This window comes from Pectinophora gossypiella, unplaced genomic scaffold (assembly GCF_024362695.1).
Source record: "Pectinophora gossypiella unplaced genomic scaffold, ilPecGoss1.1 Pgos_73, whole genome shotgun sequence".
NCBI lineage: Eukaryota > Metazoa > Arthropoda > Insecta > Lepidoptera > Gelechiidae > Pectinophora > Pectinophora gossypiella.
Window position 1 is genome coordinate 22,778 of NW_026063283.1, and position 25,166 is coordinate 47,943.

Sequence of the window (25,166 nt, forward strand, 5' to 3'; positions counted from 1 at the left end):
AGCAAATCATGACGACGTGGGTCACTTTGGGCTTGCTAAAACACTAGAGTTGGTTCAGAGTAGGTACTGGTTTCCAAAAATGAGGCGATACGTAAAAAAGTATGTCTCTGCTTGTATCGACTGTGCCTTTAACAAGGATAGCGCGGCACGAACCAGCACGGGACTCTTACATCCGATACCAAAGGTTGAAGTGCCATTTGATACGTTGCATTTGGATCATTTGGGACCATTTGTGAGGAGCAAATCGCAGAACAACTATATCTTAACAATTGTAGATGGTTTTACAAAGTATTTATTCGCGCGACCGGTTAAGGATACCAAAACAAAAACCGTCATCAGAGTACTCGAAAATTTATTTTGTGATTTTGGGGTACCTCGTAGGATAATTTCGGACCGTGGAACTGCTTTTACTTCTGGCCAATTCAAGACATTTTGTAACAATAATGGCATAAAGCATGTGCTAAACGCAGTTGCCTGTCCTAGGGCAAACGGACAGGCGGAAAGGTTTAATCAAACCATTCTCAACGCGTTATCTGCCCAAAATTTTGGAGAAGACGAACGTGTTTGGGATCAGCAACTGCGTAAAGTACAATGGGGCATAAATAACACCCTTAATGCTTCAACAAAGAAAAGTGCTACGGAATTATTGTTCGGAATTAAAATGAAGGGTCCTAAGGATAACTATAATGTTATCGGTCGAAAATCTCGAAATGAATGGTGAGTCTGCACCTTCATTGACTCCTGATGCATCTGGAGACAATGAATCGGCTGATGAACCCTCATTAGCCTTGGAAGATGTGGTGCCAAGCAATGATCCTGCTTCCTTACAACCTCCAACTAACGGGTCCGAAATAAGTGACGTTAGTAGTGAATCATTGACGACTTCAGATATTGAAAAGATAAGACAGGAGGCGTCTGCAAACATTAAAATTAGCCAGGAACGTCAGAAAAGAATCTATGACTCAAAAAGAAGTCCTGCAAGAATTTATTCGTTGGGAGATTTGGTAAAGATTACCAAAACCAATTTTAAGAATGATGGTAAGAGTAAAAAGTTGTTGCCCAACTGTATAAGAGTTAAAAATGAATCAATAAAAATAATTTAGTACATGATTGTAACTTTTATAAAAAAATTACTAAGTACATAATATTATGAATACAATAAGAAATAGTAAAGTATTGGAAATTCACACCGAATGTTGTGTTTGTAGCGTGCTTCGGAGTTAGCACGCAATCGGATGGCCGAATGTTGTGTTCTATTAATACTTATAATTTATTGTTTAAAATTCGATTGTTATTAAAATGATGTTATGTTGTTTTATATAAAAAAGGTGTGGATTTGATATTGGAATAATTTTGTGATATCTACTATTTTAATAAACATGTAAGTTAATACTATTTTGAGGTGATGGTAGTAAAAGTAGGAACTATAATATTGTGTATAAATAATTATATTTAAATAAAATGTAGTAAAATGTTGTTAAATAATTCGTAACATATTATAAGTTACTCAGTTGATGCGTAGTTGCAATGCAGTAGGAGGGCGCTAGTAGAGTAAGAGTGGGGATGGAAAGCAAGGAGGGAGTCGGCCAGCTAGTGCCCGGCAGTCTCATTGCAGCTACGTAGCCGAAAGGTGGTTAAAAATAGATATTGAAAGTATTGAATATACATTTGAAGTGAATATTGAAGGTGGTTTTATTACAATTGTCTCGTTACTCAATCAGCGCGAAGTTCTATTGTGGATACGTCGGTGATGTATGACGTCACGTGGTCAGATCACTTTCCGCTTAAGATTAAATGTAGATTGGACGTGCTGAAATGTAAATTAAGTATACCAAATCCAGGCAATAATAACGTCATATGGGGTGATAGATGCTCTGAACAAATACATTTGTATACAAAAGAGTGTCATGAAAAATTAAGACTAGTTAATTTCCCGCCCCAGTTTCGTAATTGTAGTGATCGTATGTGTGATTGTCTGGAGCATCGAATCATAATAGATGAAATGTATAATACAATAATATCGGTGTTATCAGATTCAGCTGTTAAATGTAAACAATTATCTACTATTAGGAAACGAAGGAAACCTGTTACGGGGTGGAATAAACACGTAAGGGAGGCTCATGTGAGAGCCAAGTCTGACTTACAGGTATGACTGTCACATGGGGCGCCTAGTTCCGGCCCTATTTATGATAAGATGGCGGAAAGTAAACAAGTGTTTAAGTCGCGCTTGAGATGGTGTCAAAAGCACGAAGAGCAAATAAAAATGGATATAATTGCTTCGCACCATCTCAGTCGCGACTTTCGTAAGTTTTGGAAAGCCACGAATAAGATGAAGGGAAAGTCAAATCTACCGGTGAGTGTCGAGGGGCTTGGCGATCCAACGGCCATCGCGAATATGTTTAGAGACAATTTTGGGGTACTGTCACCGTTGGGTCCGTCGCGGTCGCAGATGCTGGGGGGTGGGCTGCCAAGTCAGGAGGTGAGTATCACTAGGTTTAAGGCGAAACACATAAGAAAAGCTTTAGCTTCACTTACTGGAGGAAAATCTCCTGGCCACGATGGTCTTAGCGTGGAGCATCTCCGACACGCGGGGCCTCATCTTTCTAGGGTCCTGGCTATGTTCTACACATTTTGTATGGGACATTCATACTTACCGGCCGCCATGATGAAAACGGTGGTGGTACCTATCGTCAAAAACAAAACGGGGGATGTCAGTGACAAGGCAAACTATAGACCGATCTCGCTCGCTACAATTGTGGCAAAAGTCTTTGATTGTTTGCTTGATACTGTACTCAATAACTATATAGATCTACACGATAACCAATTTGGCTTTAGACAGGGTCTATCTACGGAGAATGCGGTTCTAGCACTGAAGCATACGGTCTCTTACTATACCAATCGTAAAACACCGGTATATGCCGTTTTCCTCGATTTGACAAAGGCATTCGATTTGGTTAGTTATGACATCCTTTGGAAAAAGCTAGACGGTGTTGGATTACCAAGTGACATTAGCAATGTCCTAAAGTACTGGTACTGTAATCAGACCAACTGTGTAAAATGGGCGGGGGCTTTCTCAGAAGCCTACAGATTGCAATGTGGGGTAAGGCAGGGAGGCTTGACCTCGCCGAGGTTGTTTAACCTGTATGTAAACGGCTTGATAGAGGAGTTGAGCAGCACTCGTGTCGGCTGCTATATAGACGGTATATGTGTCAATAATATTAGCTATGCAGACGACATGGTGCTGCTGAGCGCCTCTGTCTGTGGTCTGACAAAGCTCCTAAACATATGCGAAAAATATGCAAATGAACATGGATTGAGATACAATATCGTAAAGAGTGAATGCATGGTATTTAGGGCTAGGAAGACATTGATGCCTAGTAATGTTCCACCGGTCATGTTGTACGGCAGTCCATTGAAAGTAGTGGAGAAATTTAAGTACCTAGGGCACCTAGTAACCTCTGACCTTAAAGACGATGCTGATATAGAACGAGAGCGTAGAGCACTGTCTGTGAGAGCCAATATGATTGCCCTCAGGTTTGTTAAGTGTTCTGCGGCGGCAAAAGTCACCCTGTTCCGTGCTTATTGCACTTCATTCTACACATGCAGCCTGTGGGTAAGTTATACTCGGAAACAGTGGTCTACGCTACGTGTACAATATAACAATGCTTTCAGGGTGTTGATGGGGCTGCCCCGGTTCTGTAACGCGTCAGGGATGTTTGCGGAAGCTCGGGTAGATGGCTTTTACACTATTATGCGCAAGCGCGGCACGTCTCTGGTGCGCCGGCTCCGGGCCAGCTCCAACTCCATCTTGAGCATGATCGCGAGCCGGTTCGACTGCCCCTACGTCATCCACGCATGTATGGCCCACGCGCCGAAATGTATATATGACCCATTTAAATAACTAACATAGAGTAAGTATAGGAAATTACTAACCATTGTATGTTAATTTTAAGGCAATTTATTTATTTAATTATAATTTATTAAATGTAACGAATTGTATGGGCCTGGTTGCCTGAATAAAGAATTTGAATTATTATTATAAATTCGCCGAATCAACGACAACAATCGATCGACTTGTTTGATCCCAAAATTTAAACAATATAATTATAATATATCAAAAATAAATGTTGCAGATAATTTTAATATACCAAATTTTGAAGAAAATTAAATAATTAAAAATATTCGGGCCCATCGATAACCCTGCAGCGCCATCTGTGATTTCCTGCGGGTAAAATATAAAAACAACGTTATATCGTCAGAAACCACAAGATGTCGCTACAAGGCTCGTTGGTCCGAAATGCTTCGTTACAAATGATAAAAATGTCTGGTATTGAATGTGTTCCTCTAGTTGAAAATGAAAAAAAAATGAAAATGAAAATATTTTTATTTCACTTTACCAAGTAAATTCTAAATTAGGGTTTATGACTCCTTTTAAGCATAAAAGCCTGTGTTAGGAGCCAACGCTCTTCCGTAGTAAACAAGTGAATATTTGTAAGATTAGGATAAGAGTGAGACATTAAATAATAAAAAAGAAAAAATAAAGAAATAATACAAAGAAAGTGAATCTTAACTTATGTTACAATTTTTAGTGATAGTACGAATATGTTTGTGTGTGTGTGTGTATGCGCGTGTGTGTGTGTGTGTGTGTGTGTGTGATAATTATAAGTTAATGTGTTCGTTAGAAATGTAGTGCACTACTGATTAGCTTGCTATATGTTTATACTTATGTGTATAAGTGTAGATAGATGTATGTTATTTATTGTATTTATGTAGTAGTACCCATTACCGTGACCCATTATCAGACTTTAGAATTAAGATTACAACTTTAAGTTTGAGATTCGGATACCAGAAATCAGAAATCAGAATCATTTATTCAACGTAATTATCATGGATAAACTTGTTGAAGGTCAATGTAACATTTTTGAATTTACGTCATTTCGCAAGGTGTTATGGCTGAGGAGAAGAAATGACAAGAAACTGCAACAGCAACACATCTTTTAAAAACCAATGAGGATATACATTACAAGTTATTTAATAACTAGAGGAACACATTCAATACCAGACATTTTTATCATTTAGGTAGTCATTAATCTTATAATAAGCTTTTTTACATAAAGTAAGCTTCACGTGAGCTTTAAATTTATTTTCTGACAAATTTAAAATATTATCTGGTATTTTATTGTAAAAACGTATACATAACCCCAAAAAAGATGAATTTAATTTACTTAATCTAGAATTTTGAATTGTAACACCATTAGGAACACAGACATTTAATAAAAAGAAAATACTCAATAAGTACGGCTATTGCGACTACTCACCAATAGATGGCGCAAGTGGGGCAAAGCTACAACGCGGTGGTGAGATTCGCCCGAGAAAAGTATAAGTACGAACCTTGATTTTTGCTTTGTATCGAGTCCTAGGGAACGTAGCTAATACTGTTGGACAGTTGCACTGGCCGCTTTATTAGATAACGAGTATCCAGTGACGGTTCGGGTTTGGAATTCCAACCAACCTCACTATAGTACTCTCTCTCTCTCTCTCTCTCTGTAATCCGAGTCCCTTAATAAAATCGGTGTTATCCTGAAACTCGCCTGAAGTTTGCTTCCGTCTCCCCACCCCCGTTACAACTGGCGCCCAACTTCGGGCCGAAGAGGAGGAAACTGGATCCCACTAGTGGACAACATCCCACTCCGCGTCGCCCCGAACTGAGACCCAAGCCTCATCGGGTAATAGTTTCAAAGATAGCGTCGAGACCACGCAGCCCTAAAAAATCAAGAAAGATGGCGACAGGAAGCGTCAACATGTCCCCTGAACAATTTGAAGGCTTTGTGACCAGAGTGACAGCTGCAACAGTAACCGCAGCTACAGCCGCTGTTGCCCCACCTGAAAACTCTTTTGCAACCGCGAACTTTACGTATGATGGGACGAGGGACGCTGCCGAGTTAGAGGAATTCCTTTCATCGGTTGCAGTATTTAAGAAGCGCATGCGTATTTCGGATGACGATGCCGTGGAAGAAATGGCCTTGATATTGAAGAAGGACGCCAGGACATGGTGGCAAGGCGTCAAAGACTCTATCCAAGATTGGGCTACATTCGTTAGCGCTATCCGGCACGCATTTGCGCCCACCAAACCGCCATATTTGGTCTATCAAGACATATATGTAATGAAGCAGGGTCCGGAGGAGTTAACGGAGATCTTCATTGCAAAATTTCGTGCTCTCTTAGCGCAACTACCGCCTCCAGTTCTTTCGGAATCCCAACAACTGGACATGGTATACGGTCAGCTGCACCTGGATATCCAAGACAGAGTACACCGAGACAACGTAGCTACTTTCAAGGACCTACTGAACGCTGCCAGAGGAGCCGAAGAACTGCTGCGTAAAAGAACGAAGCCTTCGTTTAGCGGAAGCGTTACGAGGAAAAAGGAACGCTGCTCGTATTGCAGACATATTGGTCATTCCCTTCCAGAATGCCGCAAAAAGGCCAGGGCTGACCAACAGCAAGTCCGCCCTCCAGCTCTTAAACCCAAAGTTGAGACTGTAACCACTCAGATGCCGTCTCCATCGCAACCTGCGTTCTCATGCTATGGTTGCGGTACCCCAGGAGTTGTGCGCAGCAAATGTCCTAATTGTGCTGTCGCTAAACAACCTGCAAAACAAGAAAACCTGGAGTTCTGCGCCTTAAACATCAAAACGGATGCTCGTCGGAGACCCATAGTAGGAATCAGAGTACGAGGCATTACCGGCACTGCATACGTTGACACATGTGCCAAGTCCAGCGTCGCCTCCTTCGAGTTATACTGTCGCATGAAGGAAAGAGGACAAGCATTTGCTCAGGAAACCGTTATCGTCACATTGGCAGATGGCGTTAAACGCAGGGAGAACATCCTATCCGCCCGAGTACCGGTCAAGATATGTGACCGCGTTGTCCCCACCACGTTTATAGTGCTTCCAGAATCGAGGGAGAACAAAACACTCCTTGGCGTCGGCTTTATTGAAGATGCTGGAATGATTATAAACCTTCCCCAGCAAACTTTCCATTTTCACGATCGCCCGTACACACAGTACGATCTCAATCTGGAATCGACAGATGGTATCTCAATGGCTGTCATTGAAAGCTCGCCTCACAGACCCAACGAACCGTCCACATCTGCTTATGTACCAACATCTCGCATGGTTAGTAAGAAACGTCACAGCATTCCCGAAGCATGTGAACCTCCATGCTATGTTGCGAACATTGAAGGTGCACATTCGAATGACAAGCGAGCAAGAGGGACCGTATTCGATGGATACTCACCCAGATTCGCTGATTACATGTACCGAGACGCGCAGAGGGCATTAAATGAGACTGAAGTGGACCTATCGCCTCACTCTGCAGCCTTGTTCGGGGAATGCGAACATATCGGCCTGAACTCTTTAGCAATAGAGCACATAGACTTTGGAAACACAGGCACGGAGGAAAAGAAACAACTCGCCACGCTTCTCAACGAATACGAGGAGGTGTTTCTCCCCAGCAGCCAGCCTACGCAACTTGCGGAACATGTCGACGGTAAAAAGCAATCCTGCTGTAAACCACACCCTGGCCAAAATTTTTTTATTTTTGATTTGGAATCAGAAAAAAATTCTGCGTCGAATGGTCCTATTCCCATGGCTCTACGACCTCTAGAAATTTCTGTACAGCGTTGGGATTTTGCTTATTTTTCCAAAAAGACAACTGAATATTTGCTGTAAATAGCATTAAAAACAGCATTTTTCTGTGATATGTCTTTTAAACCAATTTTGTTTTTGCAAATAATTTGATCTTTGTAGTTACAGCACTATTTAATGGTGAACAGTGCGGGTTACTGCATAATTGCATAACACATTTAAGTAACGTACTGTGTTTACTACATTTACTAGACAATAATCTGTTGATCGGCGTTGTTTACTACATTTTAAACAAGTATGATTTTACAGACAATGACAACTTACACCAATTTAAAAACATCGTTATTTACTGGTCATGCGCATTTACCGCCATTATAATACGCGCTCGCGCGTATATGACCGCGGGTTACCGCGTCGCTCAGTTACTCCGCGACAGTCGGGAAGGAGTGACATATTTGCTGTAACTATGTTTCGCTACCAATATGGAGTCATTTTTTTAATTATTTATTATTACTTATACGAATGGGTCACGGGATTGTCCATTTGGAGTTGGTCTAATCCTTATTTCTGCCACTAGTGAGGTCGAGCCCACCGGGTGGTTACCCGTTGGGGTAGGCCCGGTGAGCGCACGTCAACTTGTGGCGATGGTCGAGTCCGGTGTAGGAGGGCTGCTCCGTCATATTGCTCGGTCTGAAGAAGGTAGACTCTTTGGGGCGACGACTGTTAACTACCATTCGGAAACGTCACTCACCCTCGAAGGTGACCACAATACTAACTATTCTGCGAAGAGTAGTAGATGTGGACAGCCTCATTCCAGTCGTTGGCAGTCCAATGAAGATGGTCAATACCGCCACTGAACTGGATTAGTAGTGAGGTCAAGCCTCTCGCTATAATGGGCACCGGGTCTATCTTGCTTCGGATGGCGTCCAGGATATCGTAGAGTAGCTGAATAGTCTGCTCCAGCATCTCCAGATTATTCACTGTAGGAAGTAATGTCTCCGCCTGGCCTTCTTCTCCTATGGAGGGGCGGCGACCGCTGTTGTTGTTGCGGTTGGTGTTGGTCGTGGTGGTTCGGAATCCACAGCGGCAGACAGGGCAGGTTTTGCCTTCTTGCGTGAGTGCTTCGACCTGTGCGGTTTATGCCCATCTGGACGGTTGCCGCTGCCATGTGCGAATTCTGGGCTGTCAGTTCGCTGGGATGCTTCGCGACGGTAGCTGCTGCTGTGGGTTTCGAGGCTCTTGCACTCGTTGATGGCGTAGTGCCCTCCATTCGTGTTGCCAGCTCGCGCACCTTTACCGGGCAGGATGAGCTGTTAGCCGGGTAAAGTCCGCTGCAGTTGCAACAGGTAGCCGGTTCCTCACGGGGAGGCATGCAGTCTTTCGCCGCATGGCTTTTACTGCATGGCACGCAGGCTATGGGACGATGACAGTTGTTGCTGCAGTGCCGGAATTATTGGCAGTGGTGGCACTGTGGCGCTTGGGTCTTCTCTATGCTTTGACTTTTATACCAGGCCCCAATGTTTGCCGGATCTCCACGAAGAAGATGCAACCAGGCCTGCCTGTGCGGGCCTGGATGGGGCGGATATACACCTGTTCGTAGCCTCGGTTCTTCAGCTCCTCCTCGAGTTTTGCGATGTCGGTATCCACCGCTAATCCGCGGGTCGCCAGTTTCAGCGAATGTTCCATAGGGGCTGTGTACGTGAACCAAAAGAGACCAGTGTCTTTCTCCAGGTTGGTGACGTAACGCTGGTAAAGCCTGAACTCCTCATTGGTTTTCGCCAGGAAGGGTACTCTTTTGCCGTACGGACGCGCATTGGGAACATGGCCTAACTTATTCCACACCTGTCGGAATTGGTGCGTCCAATTGGGCAGATGATCCACCACTGTGGGCGGAACCTTCTTGCTCGCAAATGCGAGCAGTGGTTGCAAACTCAGCGGGCGCAGGCGTGGGCGTCATCCGCAGGGATGGACATGGAGGCGCATGTGGGGGTGAGCCAGGGGTAGTGTAAACCGCCGCGTATGAGCGCGGTGGCGTCGTCTCCATGTCCAAAGAGGGCATGGAGAAACCGGAGATCGATATAGGTTTTGGTGCGTTGACTACCGTTCTGGCGGTGTTGTTATCCTCTTATTCCCGACATGTTCTGCTCTAGGGAGTTGGGGTAGGGGCACTGGAAAAGGATATGGCCGAAGATCTCCGCCAGCGAAGTATGGCGTGGGAGTCGTATTTGGTGTGCGGCGAGTTGCGGCTCGAGGCAGCAGCTGGCGCCATAGGGATGCGCGAGCGAACAAATGTGCGCGTTCGTTCCTTTGTCACGCCTGCCATTGGGAGAGCCATGCTTCGACCTTAACGGCCTAGGCGTGGCAGAACTGTACCGGTACGAAGCCTAGCGGGCCGTCCCGCAGAGCACTAACTACCACTCCCTTCCCGGTGAGACTCACTGGTTTAGGAGCGGTAACGGTGGTATCGTTTGTCACCGCGCAAGAGAGTACTTTAAAATACACCTCCTACTTCACGCCTCAGGGCGCAGAGTGGGTAGCCGCAGAAAAAGGTTGGCTCCGAGTACCTTCAAAGCTTTAAGTACAGCGGCTAATCTGCCTAACTGGGCACCCTCAACCCTGTTGTCTTATATTTTGTACCGGGTACGAGCCCTCAGCGCCCCCCATTTGTCTAGCCAAGTAAATAATGCCGTTTGCGGCAAATCTACAGAAGTATTTTCTTCAATAGATGCCTAGGTAGGAGTAGTGTATACTGTTTTTGATCTCACAATTTACCTGTTAAATAGTATAGCACGCTACAGGTAGTATTTCCCGTGCTTTAAGCAGTCGGAATACACTATTGTTGCTTAGGTGTATGCAAGATGGTAATTTTTAATTTCATAATTTAGCTATTTATTAGTGGGTTTATGTTCTTTAACATTTTAAAATGACTTCATATAAATGTCATTCCATACTTACATCATTTTAATTTTATTATCATTTCACAACTTGTGTTAGTTAAGACAATTAAATGCACCAGCTAACACAGACTTATGTCATTTACATCAAAATTGCTATATAGGAATAGTTATTATAAGTGAATTACAACAATTTTGCGTATAAATAAAGTACTTGATTTTCAGTGGCCCATACATTTAACTGCTTCATTTACAGCAACTTTGTGTAACAGAAAAAAAAGTGTGATTGCTGTAACCCACACAAACATAGGCTTAAATTAACTTCTAGTAAGTTTTAGGTATTTGACTTGATAGATAATCAAAAAATACATTTTGGTTCTAAAAATCACATTTATAGGCGTAATAGTTTAGGAGATATGATTTTTTTTCAAATTTTTCAAAAGTTTTTGGGCTCTGGTGAACATTTTGCATTTTGTGGGTTACAGCAGGATTGCTTTTTACCGTCGATGTAATCGACACGGGGAACCATAATCCGATTTCAGTACCCCCGTACCGCCTGTCACCAGCTCAGAAAGACATTCTGAAAACAGAAATTAATAATATGTTAGACGACGGAATTATCGAACCTTCTTCATCCGCATGGTCGGCACCCATAGTCATGGTACCCAAGAAAGATGGCTCTGTTCGGGTATGTGTCGATTACCGTAGATTAAATGCAATAACAGTTCCAGATCAATACCCCATGCCAAGAATAGATGACTTGTTACAGGATGCTAAGCCTACTCCCTACATGACGAGCCTTGACTTGCGAGCTGGATATTGGCAGATAAAAGTAAAGACGGAAGATCAATGTAAGACTAGCTTCGTAACTCCTTTTGGATTTTACCAATTCAGGAGAATGCCTTTTGGTCTCCGGAATGCACCCGCCACGTTTCAACGAATGATAGACCGCGTAAAAGTCATGGTTAGTAATGTGAAGATGATGGCGTATCTGGACGATCTCATTATCCTCTCCGCTTCTTTTGAAGAACATATAGCTGATCTGAGCAAGGTCCTGAAGATATTAAAGGAAAACAACTTGTCTGTCAAACCAGAAAAATGTCACTTCTGCCGTGCGACCATTAAATATCTGGGACATTATATAACACCTCAAGGTTTGCAGGTGGATCCTGACAAAGTAGAAGCCATCGCAAAACTACCGCCGCCTAAGAATTTGAAGCATCTGATATCCTTTATTCAGATGTGTTCGTGGTATCGTCGTTTCATAAAAGGATTCGCCCACATTATCGAACCATTAACTCGATTAACTAAAAAGAATGTTGTATGGAAATGGGAGAATGAACAGCATAAGGCGTTCGAGACCTTAAAGGAATGCTTAATGACAGCACCAATAATGAGACAGGCCGACGGAACTAAGCCATATATTATAAAAACGGATGCCAGTGATGTCGCACTCGGTGCAGTTTTGGTCCAGGGGGAGGGCTCAGACGAGCACCCCATAGAATATGCCAGCAGGTTGTTGACTGCCGCTGAGAAGAATTATAATACCACCGAGCGAGAAGCGCTTGCCGTGGTATGGGCCTTAAACAAATTCCGAGGATATGTTGAAGGATCACCAATCACTGTGCTGACGGATCACCAAGCCTTGAGATGGTTGATGTCAATAAAGACCCCTACAGGCCGACTTGCGCGGTGGGCTCTCGTCATCCAAGCTTTTGATGTGGCTATCCAATATACTCCAGGTCGAACAAACTATGTGGCTGATGCCTTGTCTAGGCCCACTTGCGACTTGAACTCTGATTGCGGGATTTGTAGTGTAGTGGTGGATATGCCTACGCGAAGCCCGGTGGAAATAAGGCAGGAACAGATTAAGGATGAAAATGTTGCAAGGGTTCTAAATGCGCTAGAGTCGGACAGCAGAGAAAATGCAGTATACTGGAGCGGTAAAGGATATGTTCTAAACAATGGAATACTGTACAAGTACAGTCCAGATGGAGATGGCGAGAACGCTCAACTTGTAGTTCCACAGCATGAATGGGCTAATGTACTTGCCGTCTATCACGATGATCCTCTAGCAGGCCATTATGGCGCTGACAAAACATATCAGCGTATAGCCCGCAGATACTATTGGAAGGGTATGCGGAAATATATCGAATCATATACGAAACAATGCGTTGCCTGTCAGAGATACAAGCCCACGAATCTCAAGCCAGCAGGATTATTGCAAACTACGGCGGCCAATCAACGTTTTGAGACACTATCGTTTGACCTATTTGGCCCTCTACCGACTACCGAGTGTGGAAGGAACTGGATACTGATCGTCGAAGACCTTGCTGAAGAAATTGCTGCATGAGCAATAAGGCCGCCTGTTGTGCTTTTCTGTATATGTTGTCCTTATCTCTGTATTTTGTGTCCATTGTGCTCAATAAAGTATTTTATCTATCTATCTATCTATCTTGCTAGTGGATGGATCGAACTGTTTGCACTAGAAACCGCAAACGCCGAGACTTGTGGTGCTACCTTGATTAATGAAGTCTTCTTGCGATACGGCGTACCAAGACGGGTACATAGCGATAATGGGCCGCAGTTTGTGAGCGCTGTGATGCAACATATCATGTTTTGTCTGGGAATACAGCACACCCTCACTCCTGTGTATCACCCTGCTGCCAACCCCGTAGAGAGGAAGAACAGGGACCTTAAGGTTCAACTGGCCATACTGGTGGAAGATGATCACCGTAATTGGGCTAGTAAACTCGCTTCTGTACGTTTTGCTATGAACACAGCAACCAGTCTGGTTACAGGACAAACCCCAGCATATTTAACGTTTGCGCGTGAATTAAGAACTCCAGATGATAACATACATGATCTAAGGCAGATTGTGCTCTCCGAAAATTTTGTGCCTGAAGTCACGCCGAAACTAATTCTTCTGGCCGACACTTTGAAGAGAGCTCGAGAAATCAAAGAACACAATGAAGAGATTAGAAAAGCTCAAGGAGACAAATGTCGTAGACCCGATCCAGGCTATAAACCAGGAGATTTAGTACTCGCAACAGTGCACGCAACTAGCAAAATGGCTCAAGGGAGAACTGCTAAGTTTGCCCCACGACGAGATGGTCCCTACTCTATCAGATCCTGCCAAGGAGCCGCTTCTTACGTTTTAACCAAACCTGATCACCCTGAGCAACCTATAGGAACCTTCCATACATCAGCCTTGACACCATATAAAGGAGATGCTGCGTGTCCACCTATTCCGGTACAACCAATCCGAAAGCGAGGTCGACCAAGGAAAGAAACATCTCTGCAACTGAATCAGGCTCCTCGCCCTAGAGGTCGCCCGAAATCAAACAAGAAGCAATGAGTTTACGATATAGAAACTTAACCTACATAATACTTCTAATGATAAGCACCTGTTCTCTTCGTCGGGACGACTTCAGGAACAGAGGGGGAGGATTGTAACACCATTAGGAACACAGACATTTAATAAAAAGAAAATACTCAATAAGTACGGCTATTGCGACTACTCACCAATAGATGGCGCAAGTGGGGCAAAGCTACAACGCGGTGGTGAGATTCGCCCGAGAAAAGTATAAGTACTGTAGGGACACACAGTGTATTATTCCTAAAATCGGAGTCAGCAATTCTGTGCGGGCGCAACGGCGCCAACCAGTTGTTTCCCATACCGCGCTCCCTCCACTCGCGTCAGTAGCCTGTTAATTATAATTATTTCAATTGTTAAAGAATCTAATAAATGTGCAGTGCGTGAACGTTAATCTGACTTCTTCTTTATCTCCTATTAGTCCAAAGTAATAGAATACATAAAAACTCTAAACTGGTGACCCCTAGAGTGAATTTGAACATTTTTAAATCTGCTGAATCAGGAAACAACTCGCCACGCGGCGCGGGCCTATTTGCCGCGTGGCTACAGGCTAGCGGGGGAGCGCACACGCGATTTTAGTCGCCTTAAAAGGTTAATTTGTGTTTTTTAAGTGATAATAGTGACAGGAAAGATGCCGGGTAATACACCACCCCCACCACCACCACCACCAGTGGAACCCTTAGCAGTAATTTCGATATCTAATCGGATCGCAAACTTTTGGACTGATCAGCCACGAGCCTGGTTTGTACATGCGGAATCAACACTGTTACCTCAAAATACTAGTGATGAAGTGAAATATAATGTCATACTATCAAAATTGGATAAGGAAACTATCACTCAAATTACCGATCTTATTAGTTCACCTCCTGCAACCGGAAAATATACGGCCTTGAAGAACCGGCTATTACAAATATACGAAGAATCAGAAAGTAGACAATTGCAAAAGTTAATTGGCGAAATGGAGCTCGGCGATCAAAAGCCGAGCCACCTACTGAGACGTATGAGGCAGTTAGCTAAAGATAAAGTGCCTGATACCACGCTGATGATTTTGTGGCAAAACCTTTTGCCATCCTGGGTCAGAGGAGTGTTGACGGTGGTGGAAGAGAAGGATCTTAGCAAGCTAGCCGAGTTGGCGGACAAGATGTTGGAGACCTCGCGGGCGGCACAGGTGGAGTCGGTGGGAGCTTCCACGTCTACCGCGCCACCTTTGTCGTCAGACGCGGCCATGATAGTGGCAGAAATAGCCAAACTTAACATCCGGATGACAGATTTGGAGAAGTCCAGGCCACGGTTCAGACATCAAGGCGGGCGAGGGCGCCGAGATTTCAGGGGAAGAAGCGGCTCACGCAGATCAAACAGTAGGCGAAGAAATGAGAACAATCCTAACTGGCTCTGTCATTTCCACTTCCGCTATAGGGAGCGAGCCACCAGGTGTGAGGAACCCTGCGCCTGGAAGAAACAGGGAAACTAGAGGGGGTACAGTCAGAGGCGGATGTCTGTACCATTCAGCCATCTAACCGCCTTTGTGTGAAGGACAGGCGGCGCGGAATTCGTTTTTTAGTGGACACGGGTGCAAACATATCAGTGTTACCAAAAACTTTTAAGTGTGATAATAACGTGTCGGACTATAAATTATACGCAGCTAATGGCACTGAGATCAAAACTTTTGGCATTAAAACGTTAAACATCGATCTTAATTTACGAAGAGATTTTAAGTGGAACTTTGTAGTAGCATCAGTGAACCAACCCATTTTAGGAGCGGACTTTTTGACTCATTTCGGACTTTTAGTTGACTTACGTGCAAAAAAACTTATCGATGGAGCGACTAAATTAGAGGCTATTGCTTCGCTTGTACAAAGCAGTGCAGTGACGGTTAAAACAGTGGACGATAAGCATCCATACAGTGAACTTTTATCTCAGTACCCAGACATTACCAAGCCGATTTCATTCCGCGATAGTGCAAATCACACAGTGTTTCACCATATCGAAACACACGGACCCCCTGTGCAAGCTCGCGCACGCCCTTTACCTCCGGATCGTTACAAGAAGGCGAAAGCTGAATTCCAGACTATGGTGGAATTGGGTATCTGTCGCCCATCCAAGAGCGCCTGGGCGAGCCCTCTCCATGTGGTCCCGAAGAAAAACGGCGACATCAGACCGTGTGGAGACTATCGAGCCTTGAATGCCATCACCAAGCCAGATAGGTATCCAATACCACGTCTGCATGACTTCACATACATTTTGGCTGGTAAGAAATATTTTTCTAGAATTGATGTTAATAGAGCCTACCATTACATTCCGGTTGCTCCAGAAGATGTAGAGAAAACGGCTATCATAACGCCGTTTGGCCTATTTGAGTTTCCTCGGATGTGTTTCGGGCTTAGGAATGCAGCGCAGACCTTCCAGAGATTCATGAACCATACAGTGCTAGCAGGATTCGATTTCCTGTTTTCATACATAGACGATGTAATTATAGCGAGCGATGACGAAGAGGAGCATAAAAAGCATCTACGTCAAGTCTTAGGAAGATTGAATGAGTATGGTTTCAAACTTATTCTCAACTCTGTCACGTCACATTCGTACTAGTATATTATTAACTATACACAATATAACTCAATCTCAGTTTTACGCATTTCTATTACCAAAATTAATTGCTATCCTCATTTTTCTGTCTTTCTGCTTACAACCTATCTCCCAAAGTTTACAATCTTGTCCGAAATTTTCTCATTATTCTTATCAAGTCCATTATTTCCAAGCACACATTAAAAAAAAACATAATTAAAATTCGCAGATATAAATGAACTAATAGATGGTTTGGACAACTTTGAAATATCCGTCCCTATAGCCTGCGTTGCTGATGAGGTGTCTTCACACCTTAATCAGCCACATAAACAAACTAAGATATTAAGTCAAAACATTGTAAGCATTTTGGGTAACTTTGATGGTCTTTTGTCCTTATTATCTCGAATTAATCTTGAATTCGATTTTATAATATTGACAGAATGTCGAATATCGGCTGATCAGCAATATTTACCTCCGTTAGAAGGTTACAACGTACATCATACAACTGACAATTATAACCAAAATGATGGAGTTGTAGTATATACTAATAATTCTTTCTCATGTTCTGTTTTTGAGCCAAATTTTCCTGAGGCTAACTGCTTAATAATGAAAATATCTAACCATACCGCTATTGTTGCTATATATCGTCCTTACTGTTTTAAACATAATGTTCCCGTTTTCTTGACTTCTTTAAACACTATACTTCTTTCCCTAGCTTCATACGCTAATATTATCCTTGTTGGTGATATTAACATTAATATAGCGCCTGATAGTACAGAGAAATATTCTGATGATTATTTGAACTTATTAGCAATGCATGGAATGTTACCCTCTCATACTCTCCCGACAAGAGGTAGCTCCTGCTTGGACCACTTCATACTTAAAACTAAAAAGTGTAACAGTACATTTGTCTTACATTCTTCTATAACGGACCACGATGCCATAATATTATGCATTGATATTAATCAACCCAAAAACCCTCCTTTGAACATATCTAAAATTGATCATGTTGGTTTGGATGTGACAATGAGCTCACTTGATTTTCACCCGATCCTATCATCAAGTGATCCCGATGATGCCGCAAATCTTCTGGTAAATCTTCTATCTCAGGCACTAGTCTCCAACACTAAATTATTAAGTATACCTCGGCGCGCTAGAATAATCAAGCCTTGGATTACGATTGGATTATTACGATGTGTCCGAAATCGTGATAACATGCACAAAAAACTAAAGCAATGTCCCAATGACACTATTCTCAAGGTTACTTACCGTAGATACAGAAATTTTTGCAATAATATTTTAAAGAAGGTTAAGCGAGAATACCAAAGAAGTGAAATACAGAAAGCAAGTTCAAACAGTAAAAAGTTGTGGGAGGTAATTAAAACTAATACTCATTTAAACAAGCCTAGAGACTCTGCTCTCAACTTACTAACCATATCTGATACCCCTTCTCAATCCGTCAATGTTGTAAACAATTACTTTGCCAGTATAGGGAAAACTCTAGCGGAAAAAATAAAGCTCTCTAACTCAGGTATAAACCACAATGGCTCCAGTAACGCAAACTCACCTTATTCTTTCGCGATTTTTGATACTGATGAGGCTGAAGTTGAAAACATCATCCTGACCCTTAAATATAACTGTGCTGTGGGTTGGGACGGTATTCCATCCTGGTTCCTTAAACATTATAAAAATATTTTGGTACCCCCAATCGCACATGTTTGTAAGTTATGTCTATCTAATGGCATATTCCCAAATGCTTTTAAAAAAGCAATTATAAAACCCATATTTAAGGCAGGTGATCGAGACCTAGTATCTAATTATAGACCAATTTCTATCTTGCCTTCCGTATCAAAAATTTTGGAACGTATCATGAATAACAGACTTAATAAATTTCTCGAATCAAACAACCTTCTCTCGCCTCAACAATATGGATTTCGAGCCAAAAAGTCTACTGCCGATGCAGTTCATGACCTTACTGATTATATCGTTTCCAAATTAGATGAAGGTAAAAAGTGCTTGTCTGTATTCCTCGACCTTGCTAAGGCCTTTGATACGGTTTCGATTCCACTCCTCCTGGAGAAACTGGAACGACTTGGAATAAGAGGGCAATCGCTTAATTTATTCAAGAGTTACCTTAGTAATCGCAATCAGTCAGTTAAAATTGATAATCACCTAAGTTATGAACTACCTGTTGTCTATGGTGTCCCTCAGGGGAGCATTCTCGGGCCCTCCCTTTTTCTGGTCTTTATAAACGACCTTTGTAATTTGCAGTTAAACAATGGAAAAATCGTGTCTTTCGCTGATGATACAGCTCTTATTTTTAGTGCACCTTCTTCCCAAGAGCTATTCTGTTGTGCTCAGGAAGGATTAAATTCTGTTTTGCGCTGGTTAGGACAAAATCTACTAACGATAAATACCGATAAAACAAAATATATAACCTTTTCTCTCCGAACACCATCTAATCAAAATAGCAATAGACTAACAGCCCACAAATGTCATTCTGATTTAACATATCCCTGCTCGTGTCCAAGTTTAGAAAACGTCTCAACCATCAAGTATCTTGGCATACATCTAGATCAAAATCTTAATTTTAAAACCCACGTTAGGCTACTTTCAGCACGCACCAGAAAGTTAATTTTTATATTTAAAACACTTAGGCACATGGCCGATTATAACCTTTTAAAAATAGTTTATTATGCACTATGTCAGGCAATTTTGAGTTACTGTATTACTGTTTGGGGCGGTACTCACAAGACAACTCTTAAGAAGCTAGAGGTGGCGCAGCGAGCAATTTTAAAGGTCTCAACTTTTCGTCCATTCTTGTTCCCGACGTCCAAATTGTATGGTGATTGTAAAGTATTAACTGTTCGCCAGTTATTTATCGCCGGAACCATCATTAAAAAACACTCTCAGTTGACGTATAATCCAGCTTACTCTCAAAATAAGAGAAGACATGACCTAATCTGTCCCAGTAAACTATTTAATACAACCTTCGCCAAAAGATTTTTCGATTTTCTTGGGTCGTACCTATACAACAGATGTAATGCAGTGAACAAAATATACCCTTTAAACGTGTATCAATGCAAGAAAACGGTGATGTCTTGGCTTATGAGTCTGAGTTATGACGAGACTGAGGAACTATTATTGATAACTGCTTAGCTCCAATTTATAAGCACCCGAATAGTGGAAGAAAAAGAAACTATTCCGAACCCAAGTTTAGTACCCTCGCTCTCTCACACACACACACACACACACTCACACTCACACACACACATACACACACACACACACACACACACACACACACACACACACACACAACCTTTTTGTAACAGTATTTTTAAATTACTTTTCTCATATTTCTTACTTTTTTTTTATTATTTACTTTCTTTGTATTGCTCTATTTATAACATTATTAATGACCGTATTCCTGGAGGTGGAGGCCTGGAGACCTATAACACAGGGTACCCTAGTTTAGGCTCCAGCCTCTACAAATATTATTAATGTTCATGTTATAAAATGATTGTAAACTAGTATAAGAACAATGTTATTTGTAGAGGAAATAAATATATTACTTATATTACTTACTTATGGTATAACGATTAATGTGTCCAAATGTGCCTTTGGTCAACAGAAAATAGAGTTTTTAGGGCACGAAGTATCCACTGAAGGAATTAAGCCTTTAGATGACAAAGTTGCTGCGATACAAAATTTTCCAAAACCAAGAACGATCGAGGAGTTGAGACGTTTTCTAGGTATGATTAATTTTTATCGCCCACACATTCCGGGCGCAGTTAGAAGTCAGGCGTTACTTAATTCATACCTACACGGGGCAAAGAAGAAAGATAAGACCCCCATTGTGTGGACTCAGGACGCCGAGAAGGCATTCGACGAATGTAAGCGGAGCCTCAGCCAAGCCGTTAGGTTGGCCTACCCGGGTGCAGACGCTACGTTAGCATTAATGACGGACGCATCTAACACGTGTATTGGAGGAGTTTTGCAACAACAGCGCAACGGTCACTGGGAGCCGTTGGGTTATTATTCCAAGAAGTTAACCGACGCGCAACAGAAATATTCAACCTATGACAGAGAATTATTGGCTATTTACATGTGTATTAAACATTTTAGAAACATGATTGAAGGGCGTCAGGTTACAGTTTATTCTGATCACAAACCGTTGTCTTTCGCATTTTCGAAAATTAATCCGGAGAAAGAAACGCCAAGGCGTACCAGATATTTGACAGTAATAAGCGAATTTACTACCGACATACGTCACATAAATGGTAATGACAACATTGTTGCGGATGCCTTATCGCGCATAGAAACAGTATGTAGTCCAACTACAATAGATTATGCACAGTTAGCAGAAGCTCAGAAGAACGATGAATATTTGAAACGTAATGAGTTTGGCAGTCACGTTGTTATGAAGAAAATAGTTGTACCGCATACCGGAAAAACTATATTTTGTGATACGTCAACAGAAACGGTTAGGCCATATCTAACCAAGGAGTTTCGCAAATCTGCTTTTGACTCAGTACATAATCTTAGTCATCCTGGTGTTAGAGTAACCCGACGGATGTTGGCGAGTAGATTTTTCTGGCCAGGAATGAACAAAGATGTTGGTGATTGGGCGCGGGCATGTTTGCCGTGCCAGCGAGCGAAGGTTAACCGTCATTCTACGTCAGAGATTGGAATGTTTCAGGAATGTGATAGATTTGAACACCTCCACATTGATATAGTAGGTCCCCTACCTACTACAGAAGACGGTTATAGATACCTTTTGACTATGATTGATAGAGCAACGCGTTGGCCGGAAGCTTTTCCGATGAAGGACGGCACTGCCGAGACCGTCGCGAAGTTGGTTTATGACGGCTGGGTCTCGCGATTCGGATGTCCTATAAAGTTAACCTCAGACCAGGGTCGACAGTTCGAGAGTCAGTTATTTGGAGAACTGATGAAACTGTTAGGTGTCAACAAGCTGCGTACAACGCCCTATCATCCGCAAGCCAACGGGGCAATAGAGAGATGGCACAGAGCGTTGAAGGTGTCCTTGACGGCGAGGTTAAGCGCTAGCGAGAGTTCGTGGATTAACGAGTTATCAACCGTGTTGTTAGGCCTTAGGGCCGCAGTGCATAGTGATAACAGTGTCAGTGCCGCGGAAATGACTTACGGCAGAGTGTTACGTTTACCGTCGGACTTTTACGAACACAATGCAAGGAAAAGTGACTCTTGTGTAGACGTCAATAAGTTGCGTGAGACAATACGTAACTATAAGCCTATTAATAGAGTACATAGTAATAGAAAGTCGATATTTGTACATCCAGATCTTCGTACCTCTCAGTTTGTATTTTTGAGAAATGACGCCGTACGTAAGCCATTACAGCCTACGTACGATGGGCCATATAAGGTTTTAAAGCGAAATGAAAAAGTGTTTTTGATACAGTTACCGAACAGAAAGGTACGAGTTTCGGTAGATAGGTTAAAACCTGCGTACTATGTGGATTTGTATGATGTAGATAAGTCCGAAACAAACGAGCAGACAACGCCAGTTACGGAATCGGAAAAAAATGATGAATCCCGTTCGAAAAGAACTAGTGATAGGGTAACTAAAAGTGGCAGAGTAGTGAAGCCACCTGTTAGATTTAGAGACACTTGTGAAATCTTTTTTTTAGTTAATATTCTTGTAGGTACATGTCGCGACATAAAAAATATTATGTCCCTATGGGGAATCTAAGCGCTTAGAGTTAGAATTAGATAGTAGAGGAGCATAAAAATAACATATTTCTAGAATAAATTAGCGTAAACCAAATATACTTAAACGAACACATTTGACTCTGAAATGTAATATCGTAATCGTTTTTGCCTGTGTGTATAGTTGCTCGTATGTATACTAACCTACTTACCTCTGTTTACTATATCGCCCGGTGGTAAGCATAGGTACGAAGTTCAGATCAAAACTGATTCAAGAATGAATTTTGTTAATTCTAAAGTCTAATGCAGAAATGTTAATTCGGAATTTTCTTATGTTGAGCAATAATTGCACAAAATTATCTAGGTTTAAAATAATTTTGAAGTAAGCAAAAAAGTTAGTATTTAAGTAGTTTAAAAGATTTTTGTGTTAATATTATAGACGGACACTGCAGCATCTGGTCGCTTTTGCTAACCAGATGAGTATTATTTCTATTATGGGTAATCCGCAAAGTAAGAATGAGGAAGTCGTTATAGCTCAAGTCGGAGCTAACGACGCCAACGCCACCGCGACTATGGAGAAGAAGGTGGAACTGCTTAGTGTTTTTCTAATTTGTATTATTGTCATCGTGGGATTAGTGTTAATGTCCAAAGGATGCAGGCGTTGTGGTCAGCAGGCCAGGTCTGCCATAGTCAAGGACATGGTTTCGTCAATGGAAAGGGGAGCCCTAGCGGTAGCAGCGACAGCGCACCCTGTTTCGGAGCGAGTTCCCACATTTTAGCGATGGTTGTATTCAATGTACGAGTGTCCCTCTATTAATATCTATTAATATATAATACAAATAGTAAGTAAATTTAGTAATTAAGTATATTTTTTTAAGGTTCACGACAGGGATAGTTAACCTAGATAAATATTGTAAATTGCATCGTGTTATAATAGTTAGGTAGCATGCGCTTGTATACGTGCGATAGGCGGACGCGCTGATCGCAGGTGTCAAGTTGCAGCTAGCGATAGGCGCTGGGGCACTACGTTGCTGCGCGCATTGAATTTCAGAGAAATTAGGGTTCAGTAATTGATTTTTAAATGTTAGAATCTAAAAATTTTTTTATGAAAATTTTGGAGATGGAGGGGGAATGATGTAGGGACACACAGTGTATTATTCCTAAAATCGGAGTCAGCAATTCTGTGCGGGCGCAACGGCGCCAACCAGTTGTTTCCCATACCGCGCTCCCTCCACTCGCGTCAGTAGCCTGTTAATTATAATTATTTCAATTGTTAAAGAATCTAATAAATGTGCAGTGCGTGAACGTTAATCTGACTTCTTCTTTATCTCCTATTAGTCCAAAGTAATAGAATACATAAAAACTCTAAACTGGTGACCCCTAGAGTGAATTTGAACATTTTTAAATCTGCTGAATCAGGAAACAACTCGCCACGCGGCGCGGGCCTATTTGCCGCGTGGCTACAGGCTAGCGGGGGAGCGCACACGCGATTTTAGTCGCCTTAAAAGGTTAATTTGTGTTTTTTTTAAGTGATAATAGTGACAGTGAAAGATGCCGGGTAATACACCACCCCCACCACCACCACCACCAGTGGAACCTTTAGCAGTAATTTCGATATCTAATCGGATCGCAAACTTTTGGACTGATCAGCCACGAGCCTGGTTTGTACATGCGGAATCAACACTGTTACCTCAAAATACTAGTGATGAAGTGAAATATAATGTCATACTATCAAAATTGGATAAGGAAACTATCACTCAAATTACCGATCTTATTAGTTCACCTCCTGCAACCGGAAAATATACGGCCTTGAAGAACCGGCTATTACAAATATACGAAGAATCAGAAAGTAGACAATTGCAAAAGTTAATTGGCGAAATGGAGCTCGGCGATCAAAAGCCGAGCCACCTACTGAGACGTATGAGGCAGTTAGCTAAAGATAAAGTGCCTGATACCACGCTGATGATTTTGTGGCAAAACCTTTTGCCATCCTGGGTCAGAGGAGTGTTGACGGTGGTGGAAGAGAAGGATCTTAGCAAGCTAGCCGAGTTGGCGGACAAGATGTTGGAGACCTCGCGGGCGGCACAGGTAGAGTCGGTGGGAGCTTCCACGTCTACCGCGCCACCTTTGTCGTCAGATGCGGCCATGATAGTGGCAGAAATAGCCAAACTTAACATCCGGATGACAGATTTGGAGAAGTCCAGGCCACGGTTCAGACATCAAGGCGGGCGAGGGCGCCGAGATTTCAGGGGAAGAAGCGGCTCACGCAGATCAAACAGTAGGCGAAGAAATGAGAACAATCCTAACTGGCTCTGTCATTTCCACTTCCGCTATAGGGAGCGAGCCACCAGGTGTGAGGAACCCTGCGCCTGGAAGAAACAGGGAAACTAGAGGGGGTACAGTCAGAGGCGGATGTCTGTACCATTCAGCCATCTAACCGCCTTTGTGTGAAGGACAGGCGGCGCGGAATTCGTTTTTTAGTGGACACGGGTGCAAACATATCAGTGTTACCAAAAACTTTTAAGTGTGATAATAACGTGTCGGACTATAAATTATACGCAGCTAATGGCACTGAGATCAAAACTTTTGGCATTAAAACGTTAAACATCGATCTTAATTTACGAAGAGATTTTAAGTGGAACTTTGTAGTAGCATCAGTGAACCAACCCATTTTAGGAGCGGACTTTTTGACTCATTTCGGACTTTTAGTTGACTTACGTGCAAAAAAACTTATCGATGGAGCGACTAAATTAGAGGCTATTGCTTCGCTTGTACAAAGCAGTGCAGTGACGGTTAAAACAGTGGACGATAAGCATCCATACAGTGAACTTTTATCTCAGTACCCAGACATTACCAAGCCGATTTCATTCCGCGATAGTGCAAATCACACAGTGTTTCACCATATCGAAACACACGGACCCCCTGTGCAAGCTCGCGCACGCCCTTTACCTCCGGATCGTTACAAGAAGGCGAAAGCTGAATTCCAGACTATGGTGG

The 25,166-nt window shown here is 42.5% G+C and overlaps 2 protein-coding genes across 2 annotated transcripts; both read left to right on the forward strand.

The window, feature by feature from the left end:
- Positions 1-14,874: 14,874 nt before the first annotated feature.
- LOC126381649 (uncharacterized) lies at positions 14,875-15,387 on the forward strand. The gene has a single exon (XM_050031104.1). The coding sequence runs from the start codon at positions 14,875-14,877 to the stop codon at positions 15,385-15,387; it is 513 nt and encodes a 170-aa protein (XP_049887061.1).
- A 6,880-nt stretch (positions 15,388-22,267) lies between these two features.
- LOC126381650 (uncharacterized) lies at positions 22,268-24,560 on the forward strand. Its single transcript, XM_050031105.1, has one exon. It carries the CDS (start codon positions 23,721-23,723, stop codon positions 24,558-24,560), a length of 840 nt encoding a protein of 279 aa, XP_049887062.1. The 5' UTR covers positions 22,268-23,720.
- The last annotated feature ends 606 nt before the right edge of the window (positions 24,561-25,166 follow it).

What these genes read in the sequence shown, in the direction of transcription:
- LOC126381649 (XM_050031104.1), top strand. Translation starts at nt 14,875, where the DNA reads ATGGAGCTCGGCGATCAAAAGCCGAGCCACCTACTGAGACGTATGAGG.
- LOC126381650 (XM_050031105.1), top strand. Translation starts at nt 23,721, where the DNA reads ATGCCGGGTAATACACCACCCCCACCACCACCACCACCAGTGGAACCT.